Raw genomic sequence first — 17,274 nt, 5'->3', positions numbered from 1 at the left:
ATTGAAAGAATTGCAACCAGGGAGAATCATTTCAAGGGTTCTGCTCCTCCCAGTGCTGATGAGTTTTTTCCCCAATTAAGTATGGATTCAGTCTGTCTCAAGCAGGGGTTCCCAACTTGGGGTTCAAAGACCACTTATTAATGGTAGGGTTCCGTGGTATAAAATAGGTTAGAAACCCCTGGTCTAGAGGCATACTGCATATGATATTCTCTGTGTAACAAATTGAGGAAAAATGTAGAAAGCAATTTCAAACAAAATGCATGGCTATTCTTGACGTCACAAAAGCACAAATTTGTTATCCTATTATCTTGGGAATGTTATGTGCTGACACTCTATGCTAGGCTAAACAGAGGCTTCATTCCTTACTTTGATCATTAAAATATTAAAATATTTTTAAACATACAATGCCTTGAAAAGTATTCAGGCCCCACAACAATTTTCATATTTTCCTGTCTCATTTTCTAAATGTAAAATATATTGAAGTAGGATTTTGAACTAGTCTACAAAACATTGTGCATAATATCAAATCAAAAGGAAACAACTACAAAAAACTAAAATCTGAAATTGTGAGGCTGAAAAATTACTACACTAACTTTCTTTGGGTGCAATACTGATTATTACCTTACCAACTCAATCAATTTGTTGATGTACCAAACTGGAGGATCTTCTGTTTTAATGAATTCAGAAGAATATGTGCCCCCTTCTCTGTAAGGTCCAACAGTATGGTAGATTTTCATAGACCAAACCAAAATTATGACAAAAGAACATTCCAGACAAGTCAGGGAAATAGTAATAGAGAAGCACAAATCTGGAGAAGGGTCCAAGACCACTTCAAAGGCACCATCTATTTCAGAGCTTAGTGCAGTCTATCATGAAAAAGTGAAAAAAATATGAAACCACAGCCACACTGCCTAGGTCAGGCCACCTCTCTAAACATAGTCACCGGAGAAGAACAGCATTTGTAAGAGAGGCTACTGTGATGACAACAGTCACTCTGAGTGATCTGCAGAAGTCAGTGACTACAACTGGAGATGAAGTTCGTGGGTTCTCAATTTCTAAAGCCTTGCTCAAAAAGGATATCTGTGGAAGAGTGGCAAGGAAGAAGCCCTGGCTTAAGAAAAATACTTTAACCTTGCTCATAAAGACTTTGCAAAGCATCACTTAGATACTGTAAAGATGTAGGGGAAGGTCTTGTCGGATGAGACTGAAGTGGAACTTTTTGGTCTCAACGCTAAGTGGTATGTGTGGCATATATCTAATACTGTGCATCAGCCATGTAACATCATTCCTATTGAAAAGAATGGTGGAGATGGCATCATGTTATGGGGATGCTTTTCAGCAGCAGGGGTTGGAAATCTGGTCAGGATTGATGGGAAGATGAATGCTGTTAAATACAGAGAGATCCTGGATAAAAACCTGCTAGCCTCTGCCAGAAAGCTTAAACTGGGGAGGAAGTTTGTCTTTCAGCAAGACAACGATGCAAAGCACACTGCCAGGGCAACTGTGAGACTTCCATCGGTCAGACTTGACTATGGATATTGCATCCTAGCTGCATAGATACGCAAGCCTGGGCAGAACGATATGGAGAGTAAGCTGTTGCCCATGCAGCAAGCTCCCTATCTCCACGCTTCTGATGAACCCAAAGGAATGGCAGAGACCAATGCAGTTTAGTACCAGCAGTGTTGCAGGAGTTGCCAGTCAGTATTGAACTCAATGTAGGACTGCCTTAGGTTCTCCAGCTCCGGATTTTTCCCTCGGGGTTTACTTCCAAAGGAAGTGAACTTACTTACTAGCTGTCTAGATATGCAAGCCTGGGCAGTACAATATGAATGCAGTTTGATAACAGCAGTGTTGCAGGAGTTGCCAGTCAGCATTGAACTCAAAGTAGGACTGCCTAAGGGACTCCAGCTCCGGATTTTTCCCTCAGGGTTTACTTTCCCGAGGAAGTAAACTGACTTACTTGTGGCTCTACCATGAGTGGGTATAGCTGCAAGGCAACAGAAGTTTGAGATCAGAGTTTTCCTTCTCCTAGATGAGCTGCCAACTATGGCTGATGAGTCCCCTCTGCCCAAAGCGTCTGATTTTAAGATGCCAGTAACTCACCTTTGCCCCTTCTCCTGTCAGTAGAAATTATTCCAGTGGGCTTAGTAGCTAAGCCATACATTAAGGCCAGAAGCTGGACTTGACTGTCAGAGGCCTTTTGAGGCACACACATTGGGAGCTTTTAATAGGTAGAGAGAGCATGAGATTCACAAATAAAAATGATCAATTAAATTGATCAAATTTCCTGGTTGTAATACTCATTTATGAGAATAAACGGTTTGGGGCAGAATACTTTAACAAGGCTCTGTATTCAGTAGTAATTAAAAGTTAACTTTCTTCGATTAAATATCTGTCTTTCATGTAACATCATGGATGACTACAGCTGTAGCTGGTTAGTGAATTAAATCCTTTTAGTCACCATTATTTCAAAATGTGATTTCTTTTCAATTGTAGACAAAAGAAGAGGTGGCTAGCACTTTGGAAGCTGTACAGAACATTCAAAGTATCACTCAGACACTGCAAAAATCTAAGGAAATCTACAGTGCCAAATGTTTAGAGTATGAAAAGTTAAAAAAGGAAGGAGCAACACAGAAAGAAATAGAAAAGGTTTGTTTTTAAAGCTATTTTGATTTCAAATTTGCATTGTTAACCTGCAATCTGATTAACTGTAATTTCTGAGCTGAATTGTCAGTAAAGGACTTACTGGTATAGCAAAGTGTGTAGTTAATGTACATGCTATTTCTAGTGTTGCGTATCATCAGCAATTTAAAGGGTAGGAGGAATGTTCCCAGAGTTGTAAATCTCCACAAATAATGACCTGATTTCCTTTGCTGCGGTATTGGGCTCATGAAAATGTGAGTTTAGCACTGACCACTCTGAAGTTTTCAGTAACTGCTGCACTTGTGTCATAACTGCAATTGAATACATAACTGAAAGGGAACAATTGCATTTTAGCTACTGAAAGTAATAAGTTTAAAATTACTTGTTTTTCTATTTATAAGGTCCTTGTTTTCTAACCATGATTTGATGCATTGTCTATTTGTTGTTTTGCTAAATTTAAATAAGGAAGTGTACTAAAGTCATAAGCCATGCCACACGATGCACTTCTTGACAAACTGTTTTAGCACGATTACACCTTTCATGAAATAGAGGCCTTAGAAAAATAGAGGGCTATGTGCTAGAGAAGTTCTAGGCAGTTTCTAGAGTAGGTTACATGGTCGGCACAACGTTATGGGCTGAAGGCCTGTAATGTGCTGTAGATTTCTATGTTCATGCTGTGACTATGCTCACAAGTGTCATATTCCACAAAAAGATGAACTAATCTAATCCTTATTACTGTCCCATCAGCTTATTTTCAGTCATCAAAAAAGCAATGAAAGATGCCATTGACGGAACTGTCTAGCAATACTTAACAATTACCCTACTTATTGATATTCAGTTTGGTTTTCCTCTGACCCACTCAGCTCCAGATACTGCCTTATAATACATGGAAAAAAGAACTGAAATTCCAGAGGCGAGATTAGTGTGACTATCCTTTACATGTGAATGTGGCATCAGTAAAATTGAAGACCTTAAGATATAGCAGCAGAATTAGGACATTTGGTCCATCAAGTCTGCTCCGCCATTTCAATATAGCTGATTCATGACGAACCTCTGCCTTAAGTATACCCTATGAGTTGGCCTCCACAGCCGCTTGTGGCAACAAATTGCACAGATTTACCACCTTCTGACTATTCTCTGTATCTCTGTTCTAAATGGACGTCCTTCAATCCTGAAGTCGTGCCCTCTTGTCCTAGACTCCCCTATCATGGGAAATAACTTTGCCATATCTAATCTGTTTAGGCCTTTTAACATTTGGAATGTTTCTATGAAATCCCCCTCATTTTCCTGAACTCCAGAGAATACAGCCCAAGAGCTGCCAGACATTCCTCATATGGTAACCCTTTCATTCCTGGAATCATTCTCGTGAATCTTCTCTGAACTCTGTCCAATGTCAGTATATCCTTTCTGAAATAAGGAGCCCAAAACTGCACACAATATTCCAAGAGTGGTCTCATGAGTGCCTTATAAGAGCATCAACATCACATCCCTGCTCTTATATTCTATACCTCTAGAAATGAATGCCAACATTGCATTCGCCTTCTGCACCACTGACACAACCTGGAGGTTAACCTTTAGAGTATCCTGCACAAGGACTCCCAGGTCCCTTTGCATCTCTGCATTTTGAATTCTCTCCCCATCTAAATAATAGTCTGCCAGTTTATTTCTTTCATCAAAGTGCATGACCATACACTTTCCAACATTATATTTCATTTGCCACTTCTTTGCCTATTCCCCTAAACTATCTTAAGTCTCTCTGCAGGCTCTTTGTTTTCTCAACACTAACCACTCCTCCACCTACCATTGTGTCATCGGCAAACTGGATGAACCTGTGAACGCTACCTCACTTTTTAAATATATTATTTCTGTTTTTGCATTATTTTTAATCTTTTCAATATATGTATACTGTAATTGATTTACTTATTTATATAATATTTTTCCTCCTATATTATATGTTGCATTGAACTGCTACTGCTAGGTTAACAAATTTCACGACACATGCCGGTGGTAATAAACGTGATTCTGATTCTGATAATGTGGTAAATTGGATAAGCAAATTTGCAGACGACACCAATATTGAGAGTGTAGTGGACAGTGAGGAAGACTTCCAGTGCTTGCAGTGGTATCTGGAACAGCTGGAAAAATGGCAAATGGAATTTAATACAGATAAGTATGTGGTGTTGCACTTGGGAGGACAAATCTGGTCACCTTACATTGTGAGCAGTAAGGTACTAAGGAGTGCGGTAGAACAGAGGGATCTGGAAATACAGATTCATAATTCCTTGAAAGTGGCTTCACAGATAGGTGGGGTCATAAAGAAAGCTTTTGGCACATTGGCCTTCATAAATCATAGTATTCAGTACAGGAGTTAGGAGCCTGTATAAGAAGTTGTTGAGGCCTAATTTGGAGTATTATGTGCAGTTTAGATCACCTACCTAGGAAAGATGTCAATAAGATTGAAAGAATGCAGAGAAAATTTACAAGGATGTTGCCAGGACCTGAAGACCTGAGTTATAGGGAAAGGTTGAATAAGTTAGGACTTTATCAGAATCAGATTTAATGTCACTGACAAATGTCATGAAATTTGTTAACTTTATGGCAGCAGTACAATTAAATACATGATAAATATATAGAGAAAAAATTGAGTTACATTAAGTATATATATGTCTATTAAATGGTTAATTTAAAATTGGTAGTGCAAAAATAACAGAAATAAAAAAGTAACACGAGTGAATCTGCAGATGCTGGAAATAAATAAAAAAAAAGTAAGGTTCTGTTCATGGGTTTACTCTGGAGGGCAGGAGAATGAGGGGAGATTTGATAGAGGTATACAAAATTATGAGGGTATAGATAGGGTAAATGCAAGCAGGTTTTTTCCACTGAGGGTTGTGAAAATAGAACTAGAGGTCATTGGTTAAGGGTGAAAGGTTAAATGTTTAAGGGGAACATGAGGGAGAACTTAGTCACTCAGAATGCTGAGAGAGTGGAATGATCTGCCAGCACAAGTGCTTTCAACATTCATGGCAAATTTGGATAGGTACATGGATGGGAGTGGTATGGAAGGCTTTAGTCTGGGTGTCGATCAATGGAACTAGGCAGATTAATAGTTCATAATGGACTAGGTGCGTCAAAGGGCCTGTTTCTATGCTGTGGTGTTCTGTGACTCTCCAAATAGCTATGTAGATGTGTCTTACCACTCTTTTAGAGATAATTCCTGATTTGAACTCAATCAAGAAATCATAAGTCAGAAAATACTAGAGTACCTTAGAGTGTAGTTAACAGAATAGACTTTATAAATGTAGCACTGAGCAGGCAATTTGGCCCACTATGTTGTGCCAATCTTGATGCCAATTTATACCAAATATCCTTCATATCTTTCAATTTCTTTTTATTCATGAGTCAATCCTAAAGCTTCTTAAACTCATCAAACTACCTGCTTCCACTACTGCCCCACTACCTATAGTAGGCACCTACCAATCTCCGCATTAAAAAAAACTTCCCCTTTAAACTCCCCCCCCCCCCCCCCCCCCACCCAACCTTAAAACTATGTTCCCTAACTGTTGGAAAATTGTTCAATGTTTAAAGAAAGATCTGATTTGAAATAGTGTTTTATAATTTGTTCCATGTCTCTAAATGAATCTTTGTGAATATGTATGTTCCATTTTGATCAAAATATTTTTGTTGAATTTTGTTTTCTATTCAGGCAATTGTAAAATCTAAGAAAGCTACAGAAACCTATAAATTATATGTGGAGAAATATGCAGTGGCAAGAACAGATTTTGAACAAAAAATGACAGAGACTTCACGGGTATGTATTTGACTGCTGATTATCGGTGTGCTTTAGTTACTTCATTTATGGTGTAGAGTGAACTGTATACATTTTTTCTATACATGTATTAGTGTATATAAATATTAGCAGCATGGGTATTCTTTGTATATATCCATTAAAGAATATGAGGGAGGCAGAAAATTTTGGTTGCAGTGAAGATAAATGTCTATGGCTGGTGTATATTAATAAATTACATGGGCAATCAATGATTTTCTATTGGGATGAAAAAAGAAAAATGATAATGTTTCTGTGTATGGTGTCCTATTGAGTGAAAGTGTTCTTACAATAAGCTGCATGGTTTGCAAAGTAAAGGAGAATATACTTGTGGGTATATCCATATACTGCAGAGTGAATACATTGTCAAGGAATTACTTAATTATATTGACCTATGTAACTTGTCAGCAATTTGTTTGGATCATTTCATTTTGAAAGCTGTATCTATTAAATTCATTAAATCATTTATGAAATAAAAGCAGCTTTAAAATCTGATCAATGCTGATCAAGTGATTATATTGAAATCTCTCCCTTTCCTCTTGTACTTTCCGCTGTCCTCACAGTAGATGTTACAATTGCTCTTACATCTCTTCCCTTACCACCAGCCAGGGATGTAACCAATCATTCAGGTGAGGCAGAAGTTCACATGCATCTCCTCCAACTTTGTCTACTGCTTTTGCTGCTCCTGGAGTGGCCTTCTCTATATTGATGAGACCAAGCACAGTCTTGGCAACCATTTCACAAAACACCTATACACAGTGACCATCTCCCTGTGTCAGACCATTTCTACTCTCCTCCCCATTTACACACTGACTTGTCCATCCTTGGCCTTCTCCACAGTCATGATGAGGCCCAATGAAAACTGGAGGAGCAACGTGTCATATTCCTCCTGGATAGTTTACAACGTAAATATTGAATTTTCTAATTTTGGTCAATCCACCCCACTCCTCTTCCCCTTCAATCTCCCCTTTTTCTGATTTACCAGTCCTCTCATTTTTGTCCTCCTCCTAACCCTTCCCCTATGTTACTCCTTCACTCATGCTTGTCTCCTTCCCCTCCTGGCTCCATGCACCCATTTTACACACAGGATTCCCCTCTCGCACATCCCCCCTTCCACTCTCTATCTGGTTCTAATGGTTGCTCACATTTGCTTTCGCCTCTAATAGTTCCCATTCTCACCTCCTTTACTTATCCTGGTGGCCTCCTACTTCAGTTTGACTTCTCATTCCTATTCCACCATGTTTGTCAGTGCCCTCCTCTAAAGCCATGACGAGGCCACACTCAGGATGGAGGAGCAAGACTTTATATTCCATCTGGATAGCCTCCAACTTGATGGCATGAACACTGATTTCTCTAACTTCCAGTAATCTCTCCCCTGCTCCTTCTCTCTTTTTCCAGTCCGCATTCTGGCTCCTCTCATGCCCCTTCTTTTTTCCTCACCTGCCCATCACCTTCCTCTGGTGCCCCTCCTCCTTTCCTTTCTCACATTGTTTACTGTCCACCCTTTTTTTCAGCTCTTTATCTCTTCTGCCTATCACCTCCCAGCTTCTTACTTAATCAGCACTCACCCCACCCACCCATATCACCATATCACAATTACAGCACAGAAACAGGCCATCTCGGCTCTTCTAGTCCGTGCCGAACGCTTACTCTCACCTAGTCCCACCGACCTGCACTCAGCCCATAACCCTCCAATCCTTTCCTGTCCATATACCTATCCAATTTTTTTTAAGTGACAAAATTGAACCTGCCTCTACCACTTCTACTGGAAGCTCGTTCCACACAGCTACCGCTCTCTGAGTAAAGAAGTGCCCCCTCGTGTTACCCCTAAACTTTTGCCCCTTAACTCTCAACTCATGTCCTCTTGTTTGAATCTCCCCTACTCTCAATGGAAAAAGCCTACCACGTCAACTCTATCTATCCCCCTCATAATTTTAAATACCTCTATCAAGTCCCCCCTCAACCTTCTACTCTCCAGAGAATAAAGACCTAACTTGTTCAACCTTTCCCTGTAACTTAAGTGCTGAAACCCAGGTAACAATCTAGTAAATCTCATCTGTACTCTCTCTATTTTGTTGACATCTTTCCTATAATTCGGTGACCAGAACTGTACACAATAATCCAAATTTGGCCTCACCAATGCCTTGTACAATTTTAACATTACATCCCAACTCCTATACTCAGTGCTCTGATTTATAAAGGCCAGCATACCAAAAGCTTTCTTCACCACCCTATCCACATGAGGTTCCACCTTCAGGGAACTATGCACCATTATTCCTAGGTCACTCTGTTCTACTGCATTCCTCAGTGCCCTACCATTTACCATGTATGTCCTATTTTGATTAGTCTTACCAAAATGTAGCACCTCACACTTATCAGCGTTAAACTCCATCTGCCATCTTTCAGTCCACTCTTCTAACTGGCCTAAATCTTTCTGGAAGCTTTGAAAACCTACTTCATTATCCACAACGCCACCTATCTTAGTATCATTTGCATACTTACTAATCCAATTTACCACCCCATCATCCAGATCATTAATGTATATAACAAACAACATTGGACCCAGTACAGATCCCTGAGGCACACCAGTAGTCACCGGCCTCCAGCCTGACAAACAGTTATCCACCACTACTCTCTGGCATCTCCCATCCAGCCACTGTTGAATCCATTTCACTACTTCAATATTAATACCTAACTATTGAACCTTCCTAACTAACCTTCCATGTGGAACCTTGTAAAAGGCTTTACTGAAGTCCATATAGACAACATCCACTGCTTTACCCTTGTCAACTTTCCTAGTAACCTCTTCAAAAAAATTCAATAAGATCTGTCAAGCATGACCTTCCACGCACAAATCCATGTTGACTGCTCCTAATCAGACCCTGTCTATCCAGATAATTATATATACCATCTCTAAGGATACTTTCCATTAATTTACCCACCACTGATGTCAAACTTATAGGCTGATAATTGCTAGGTTTACTCTTAGAACCCTTTTTAAACAATGGAACCACATGAGCAATATGCCAATCGACCAGCACCATCCCCATTTCTAATGACATTTAAAATATTTCTGTAAGAGCCCCTGCTATTTCTACACCAACTTCCCTCAAGGTCCTAGGGAATATCCTGTCAGGACCTGGAGACTTATCCACTTTTATATTCTTTAAAAGCTCCAGTACTTCCTCCTCTTTAATCATCATAGTTTCCATAACTACCCTACTTATTTCCCTTACCTTACACGATTCAATATCTTTCTCCTTAGTAAATACCGAAGAAAAGAAATTGTTCAAAATCTCCCCCATCTCTTTTGGCTCCACACAAAGCTCTCCACTCTGATTCTCTAAGGGACCAATTTTATCCCTCACTATACTTATGCTATTAATATAACTGTAGAAACCCTTCGGATTTACTTGCCAAAGCAACCTCATATCTTCTTTTAGCTTTTCTAATTTCTTTCTTAAGATTCTTTTTACATTCTTTGTATTCCTCGAGCACCTCATTTACTCCATGCTGCCTATATTTATTGTAGATCTCCCTCTTTTTCCGAACCAAGTTTCCAATATCCCTTGAAAACCATGGTTCTCTCAAACTTTTAACCTTTCCTTTCAACCTAGCAGGAACATAACAATTCTGTACCCTCAAAATTTCACCTTTAAATCACCTCCATTTCTCTATCACATCCTTCCCATAAAACAAATTGTCCCAATCCACTCCTAAATCCTTTTGCATCTCCTCAAAGTTAGCCTTCCTCCAATCAAAAATCTCAACCCTGGGTCTAGTCCTATCCTTCTCCATAATTATATTGAAACTAATGGTATTGTGATTACTGGACCCAAAGTGCTGCCCAGCACATACCTCCGTCACTGACCTATCTCATTCCCTAACAGGAGATCCAGCACTGCCCCTTCTCTAGTTGGTACCTCTATGTATTGCTGCAAAAAACTATCCTGCACATATTTTACGAACTGCAAACCATCCAGCTGTTTTACAGAATAGACTTCCCAGTCTGTGTGTGGAAAATTAAAATCTCCCACAATCACAACCCTGTGCTTACCACAAATATCTGCTAGCTCCTTACAAATATGCTCCTCCAATTTTCGCTCCCCATTAGGTGGTCTATAATACACCCCTATAAGTGTTACTACACCTTTCCCATTCCTCAATTCCACCCAAATAATCTTCCTAGACGAGCCCTCTAATCTATCCTGCCAAAGCACCGCTGTAATATTTTCTCGGATTGCCCCTCCTATTCTATCACACCTGAAGCAATGAAATCCAGGAATATTTAGTTGCCAATCACACTCCTCCTGCAACCATGTTTCACTAATATCTACAACATCATATTTCCAGGTATCAATCCATGCTCTAAGCTCATCCACCTTTCTTACAATGCTCCTAGCATTAAAATAGATGCATTTAAGAAATTCTCCACCTCTTACTCTCTGTTTATCCCTAACGGTGCAAACAACTTTATTATCTTTTTCTTCCTTCTCCCCTACATCTTCGGTCTGAGCACCCCCCTTCTCTATCACCTGCCTATCCTCCCTCACACACTGTCTACTAGCTTTCTCTATTTGTGAACTAACCTCCTCTCCCCTAGTCTCTTCAAATTGATTCCCACCCCCCCAACCATTCTAGTTTAAAGTCTCCCCAGTAGCCTTAGCAAATCTCCCCGCCAGGATATTGGTCCCCCTACATTTCAAGTGTAACCCGTCCTTTTTGTACAGGTCACACCTGCCCCAAAAGAGGTCCCAATGATCCAGAAACTTGAATCCCTGCCCCCTGCTCCAATCCCTCAGCCACGCATTTATCCTCCACCTCATTCCATTCTTACTGTCACTGTTGCATGGCACAGGCAGTAATCCCGAGATTACTACCTTTGTGGTCCTTCTTCTCAACTGCCTTCCTAACTTCCTATATTCTCCTTTCAGGACCTCTTCCCTTTTACTACCTATGTCATTGGTACCTATATGTACCACGACCTCTGGCTCCTCACCATCCCACTTCAGGATATCTTGGACGCGATCAGAAACATCCCGGACCCTGGCACCAGGGAGGCAAACTACCATCTGGGACTCCTGATTGCATCCACAGAATAGCCTATCTGACCCTCTAACTATGGAGTCCCCTAATACTACTTCCTTCCTCTTCCTTTCCCTACCCTTCTGAGCTACAGGGCCGGACTCTGTGCTGGAGGCACGGCCACTGTTGCTTCCCCCAGGTAGGCTGTCCCCCGCCAACTGTGCTCAAACAGGAGTACTTATTGTCAAGGGGTACAGCCACTGGAGCACTGTCTAGTACCTGACTCTTTCCCTTCCCCCTCCTAACTGTGACCCACCTGTCTGCCTCCCGTGGCCCCGGTGTGACCACCTGCCTGTAACTCCTCTCTATCAACTCCTCATTCTCCTTGACCAGACGAAGGTCATCGAGCTGCATCTCCAGCTCCCTAACACGGTCCCTTAGGAGCTGCAGCTCCACACACCTGGCACAGATGTGGACGACTGGGAGGCTAGGAGACTCCAGGACCTCCCGCATCTGACACCGAGAACAATAAGCTGCCCTCACACTCATAATTTCCCCTTTCCTCAAATAATAGGAAAAACCTGAAACCTAACCTACCTTGCCTCGCCCGTTTCTGCCTAATCCTGTTGAGCCAAAGCCCTTAAACCTTCACTCTGCTCCCGGCTCACTCCGCTGCCTGCAAACGACACTGCCTGCTGTATAAGGCTGTGTCCTTTTTAAATCTTCCCTGCTTCACTGCCTGACGTCACATGCCTGTGCAGTCCCACCTTTCTTAACTCCGATGAGAAGAAGAAAAAATCAAAATGGCTCCTGCCGCTCTCCTGTTCTGATTCTCCGACTTCCTTCTCCAAAAAAAAACCTTTACCCTCACTTGATTTCACCTGTCATCCCTATCATCTATCAGCTTGTACTCTTTTCCCTCCGCACCTCCCACCTTCTTATTCTGGCTTCTTCCCCCTTCATTTCCAGTCCTGAAGAAGAGTCTCAGTCCAAAATGTTGACGATTTATTCTTCTCCGTAGATGCTTCTTAACCTGCTGAGGTCCTCCAGCATTTTGTGTGTATTGCTCTAGATTTCCAGCATCTACAGAACCTCTTGTGTTTATCATCTGAATCCAGCTCTGGTAGCACTTGTATTCTTGCTCGTCTCTCTCCAGCAGCCATCTTTATCCTCATACTTCCTCCTTCTTTGCTCCATCAGTTCTTTTTACTTTTTTCTCTCACCATGTCTGTCTCCATCAATCATTCACATGCCACACCCTTCTACTAGTACCTATCTGGCAATACCTGCTGTAATTTTACACCACTCATGAGTCCACCAGTTGCTTCAGAATCATTTCTTGCCACTTCCCTTCTCTTCCTTTTGCTGGCCATCTCATTTTTCTCAGTAACGCAGGGTTTCAACTCAAAACATCAACAATTTCTTTCTTCCCACTGAAGCTGCTCAACCTATTGAGTGCTTCCAGCAGATTATGTATTGAAAAACATTGAAAGTCTTGTGTGAGCCTTTTGTATTAAATGCATGGTTTAAAAATAAGCCCTGATATGATACTTTTTGCAAGGATAGACATGAATGAAGATGTTATAAACTGAATAGGTATTGAATAAGATGAAGTGCGTAGTGTCTGTGGAAACATGCAACAAGAAAGACGTCTAGAGTAAGATGACTGAATTTGCATGTGATGAACATTGTGGATGAGAGAAATAGCAAAGAGAGTAGTGCCTCAATGCAGGAAAAGCTGGGAAACAACAGGCATTGTGAAATACTCTTATTTGAATGGGAAAAGGCATGCACCTAAGCAAATATATTTCTTGTGGTGGCCACAATTGCAAAAGAACAAGTTTTCCATTTGCTCTATTAACCAACACTATGGCTTTCAAGTTATATGCCAAATTAACATTTGTTTAATGCGAGAATTTCAGCACACAAGATGTCTTTTATCCAGTAGAAAATATTATTTTCTATAAGAGTTATATAGTGGCTTCAAGATAAGAAGTGATGTCCTAATCCCAAGAGCCAGCATGACCTAAAACTTGATTTTTTAAACATGGGTCAATAGTATTGGAATAATCTTAATAGTGACCTTACCACTATGGAAGGAATGCCACCCTTAAAGAGACCGTTTGAATGGTTGCCAGGATAAAATCTTTTTTTTTCTTTTTCTGAAGCATACATACGGGCTTTTAGAAGGTATGTAAGAGGTTGAGAAAATAGTGAGGATAGTCGTTGGTGAGTGATGGTACTTTTTATTTAACAAAAAATGCCTTGCAGTGCTGATGAGTTATCTGCATCATGAATTGATTTTTTTATCTGCATCATGAATTAGATGTTTGTTTCTTTATAATACTGCTTGCTATGTTACTATGCTGTGAGAAAATATTTTTAATATTGGATCCCATCGCGATTTAAAGTTCATAAGAACTTCATTGCCCGTTAATGTTTCATCATTTGCAAATAGTTGATTGCCAAGTCATATTTTTGCTGTATATGGAATTTAAGTAAAAGATAAAGCCGTATGTTCAAAGCACACGAATGATAAAGCATTGTATCCCAGCTATTGGCCATCTATTGCTTACTTCCTAGGCTTATGAACCTTTATACAATAACTAAATATCATTTCAGAGACACTTAATCTTGTTTATGTTTGTCTTTGGTTTCTTATCGAAACTGAGTCCTCAGTGCTTATTCATCAACATAATTTAGAGTAATTCAGTTTTTACGTGTGGATGTTATTTTTTGTTTGCAATTAGTGTCTAATTGCAGGATCTTTGGCACTGTCAAATTTAATGGCACAATACTGTGTTATTTGATGTTGCTTAATTTATTTTTAATTGCTGCCTTTCATACATTTGTTAGCTTTTTGTTTACACTTTGAATTATGAAAAATGGAATTTAGTTTTAATGTTGTACTTATTTACATCAGAAATTTCAGGAAATTGAAGAAGCACATCTTAAGCATATGAAAGAAATATTGAGTTCTTTCACACAATCTATAGAAGAAACTCACATACAGATTGGACAGGTAGGTTACTACCTATAATGAGTTATGAAAAATATCAAATAGAATATTGTCAAGTTTTCCAGGTTTCTTCTTGTAACATGAGCCTCAAGAAAATTTGAAACTTGAGGCCATTGATTCACCATCTATTCAAAGGCACATTTATAAATAGTGCCAAGAGACATTTTGCAGATTCTGCTGATGTATAACATATAGTTGCCTAGCAATATGTGAATTCACCCAACAAAGATTTAGGGAAAAATAAATCTCTATATGAAATCATTTCCATAGAGTGTAATTAGCTATGTATGGCAAGCAGTGATTCCCAAGTGTTGAAGGCATCATAGTGATGCAGCTAGTAGAGCTGTATCACAGATCCAATGATCCAGTTTCAAATACGATCTCCAGTGATTACTGTGTAGGTTTTGTGTGTTCTCTCTATGTCCACACGTTTCTTCTGGGCCTACCAGTTGCTTCCCACATTTCAATAGTGGGTGGGTTTCTGGTAAATTGGCTGCTGTAAATTGTAATGTAGGTAGGCGGTAGAAACAAGTTAATTTTTGGGAATTTAGGAGGAATAGATAACAGGGAAAATTAATGGGCTTGGACTACTCTCTGAGATGTAATAGACTTTATTAGCCAATTGACCTTTATGTTGTGATGAACATAACATTTTCTATACAGAATATAGAAAATCAAAGCCTCTTTGTGACTCTTCCTTGTGCTGTTTGTAGAAATTGTCCTTTCTTGAAGGTTTTCTGAGTTTATCAAGAAATTTTCTGACAACACAACTGAACTATTTGATTGTGACATCCTATGACTTTAATTCAGTATTTTGCATCAGACATCCTATTTTCTTCTATTTGCTGCTCTGCAATTTTACTTTCTAAATATGTGTGCATGAACTTGAATTTTATTTTGCTTTTTTTCCACTTCATGTCTTGCTATTATATCTATTTTACCATTAATATGGAATGATTTACTTTGTTAATTTGTAGTTTATCTGCCCACAATCTAATGATGTTTATCTTACTCAATAGTTGTTGAACTGCCTCCAGTGATTCTTTTGCCACTCCCTCTTTAGACTGAGAAATAGTAGGATTCCAAAATCAAACCTATACAATGTCACCCCACTTCAGAATTGGTCTAATGAGTACTAATGCTTCTGCCTTTCAACATTTCCAAGGTTTCAAGACTGTTAGTTGGTTTATAAGTACAGTGGATTGCAGTTAATTGGGCCATCAGTAAATAGGGGCAGCTGCTTTTTTGGGACAACTCTTAAAGAGCAAAACTAATTGAGAAAATAGCCAGAATTTCCTTTGTTCATTTGTCCATACTTAATTGGGACAGGAGACTTGTTGAGCACTTTCCGACTAGCGTCTGTCGTATGCACTTATGCACTGTGTTTAGAGTGAACAGTTTTTAAATAGTCACTTGTGTGTAAATGTGTTATTGGAAAAAGCATTTAGGCTCAATGTTTTAAGGGGCTAAGAATGGATAGTTTACCAATTGAGTACTGTGCTAAAAAGAATGTACGGATGACTTCTGAAATTTTTAAGAAATGGCTGATGAGTTAGGATGTAGAGCTACAGCAGAAATCAAGAAAAATTCTTATGCTTGTTGACAACTGTGCAGTACACCCTAATTTATAATGTTTGAGGAACATTCAGCAGGAATTTCTGCCTGCTAATACAACATCCTTGGTGTAGCCAATGGATTTGGGAATCATAAAAAAATTTACAGACATACCGCGGAAAACTGTTGAACCACATTCTTGAAGCAATTGAAGAAAATCTACTGACATCTTTTTCAACAGCCATGAAAGTGAGTGCAAGGATTTATTATTGGATTACCACTCTACTTCATGCAGGAAGGCAATGAAAGGAGTTCATTAGGTGTCTCCGCTGATTATACAGTTAAAAGAGCACAGCGCTGTATACTGGATGAATTCATCCATTGATAACTATTAGGAACACAGTTTTATAGTATTGTAGTAGTATTGATATTATTCCAATTTGTAGTTTTCAAATAGTATTATAAGTATTAATATAAGTAGTATTCTAATTTGTTCTGTTTTTCATTTAAATACATAATTTGTTACTCAGTTTATCTTTTTTTATACGTTTTTAACTACTTCCATAAAACTTTGGCTGAATGGGTCACTGCTTATTTAGGTGAAAATATACTGAACCTGATGTGTCCCAATTAACCAGAATCCACTGTATTTCATGAAGTGGCCTTGGAAATCATCTTAATGCCTGTATAAAATGTCTGTGAAAAACATGTTATTGACAAATCTCTCAAGAAAGTTGGTAATTTTGTCAAATATAGTGAATCCTCCCTAATACCAGTTTACCGACAGGCTTCTGTAAAGACGGGAGAAGAGTTGCAAGTAATAAGTATTTAGTCCCAGTGCGTCAGTAATATATTCTCATAAGTGTAATGGACTAACCTATCAATCTTTAATCATTGTAAAATCTACCATCTATTTTCATTCATTTTCTTTTTTTTCTATTTTTGTTCTTTAAATTTATATTTTCATTATTTGTTGTAGCTATTTTTAGCTTTCAAATCCTGTTGAATGTTATTGACTACAGGCTTTCTACAACTTTCACTCCTGTAAGTAGTTTCATTACAGTTATATTTTAATCTATCATTTAAAAATAAACATTTTTGTTTTTAGGTACATGAAGAATTGGTACAGAATATTGAGAATACTACAGTTGAAAGTTTGATACAGAAGTTTGCTGAAACAAAAGGCACTGGTAAAGACAGACCTGGTAAG

General features: G+C 39.1%; 1 protein-coding gene across 4 annotated transcripts in view; it reads left to right on the top strand.

Moving 5' to 3' along the window:
• Positions 1–17,274, top strand: part of fcho2 (FCH and mu domain containing endocytic adaptor 2) — a 204,209-nt gene that overhangs the window by 72,265 nt on the left and 114,670 nt on the right. For all 4 annotated transcript variants that reach the window (XM_073048321.1, XM_073048322.1, XM_073048323.1 and 1 more), the window contains exons 5-8: positions 2,497–2,649; positions 6,347–6,451; positions 14,415–14,513; positions 17,173–17,269. In XM_073048321.1, the coding sequence (XP_072904422.1) occupies positions 2,497–2,649; positions 6,347–6,451; positions 14,415–14,513; positions 17,173–17,269 (454 nt within the window). The remainder of the gene's footprint in view (positions 1–2,496; positions 2,650–6,346; positions 6,452–14,414; positions 14,514–17,172; positions 17,270–17,274) is intronic.

The sequence above is a fragment of the Hemitrygon akajei genome, chromosome 6 (assembly GCF_048418815.1).
Source record: "Hemitrygon akajei chromosome 6, sHemAka1.3, whole genome shotgun sequence".
In the NCBI taxonomy this organism is placed as follows: Eukaryota; Metazoa; Chordata; class Chondrichthyes; order Myliobatiformes; family Dasyatidae; genus Hemitrygon; species Hemitrygon akajei.
This window is presented reverse-complemented; position numbering and strand designations above follow the sequence as displayed.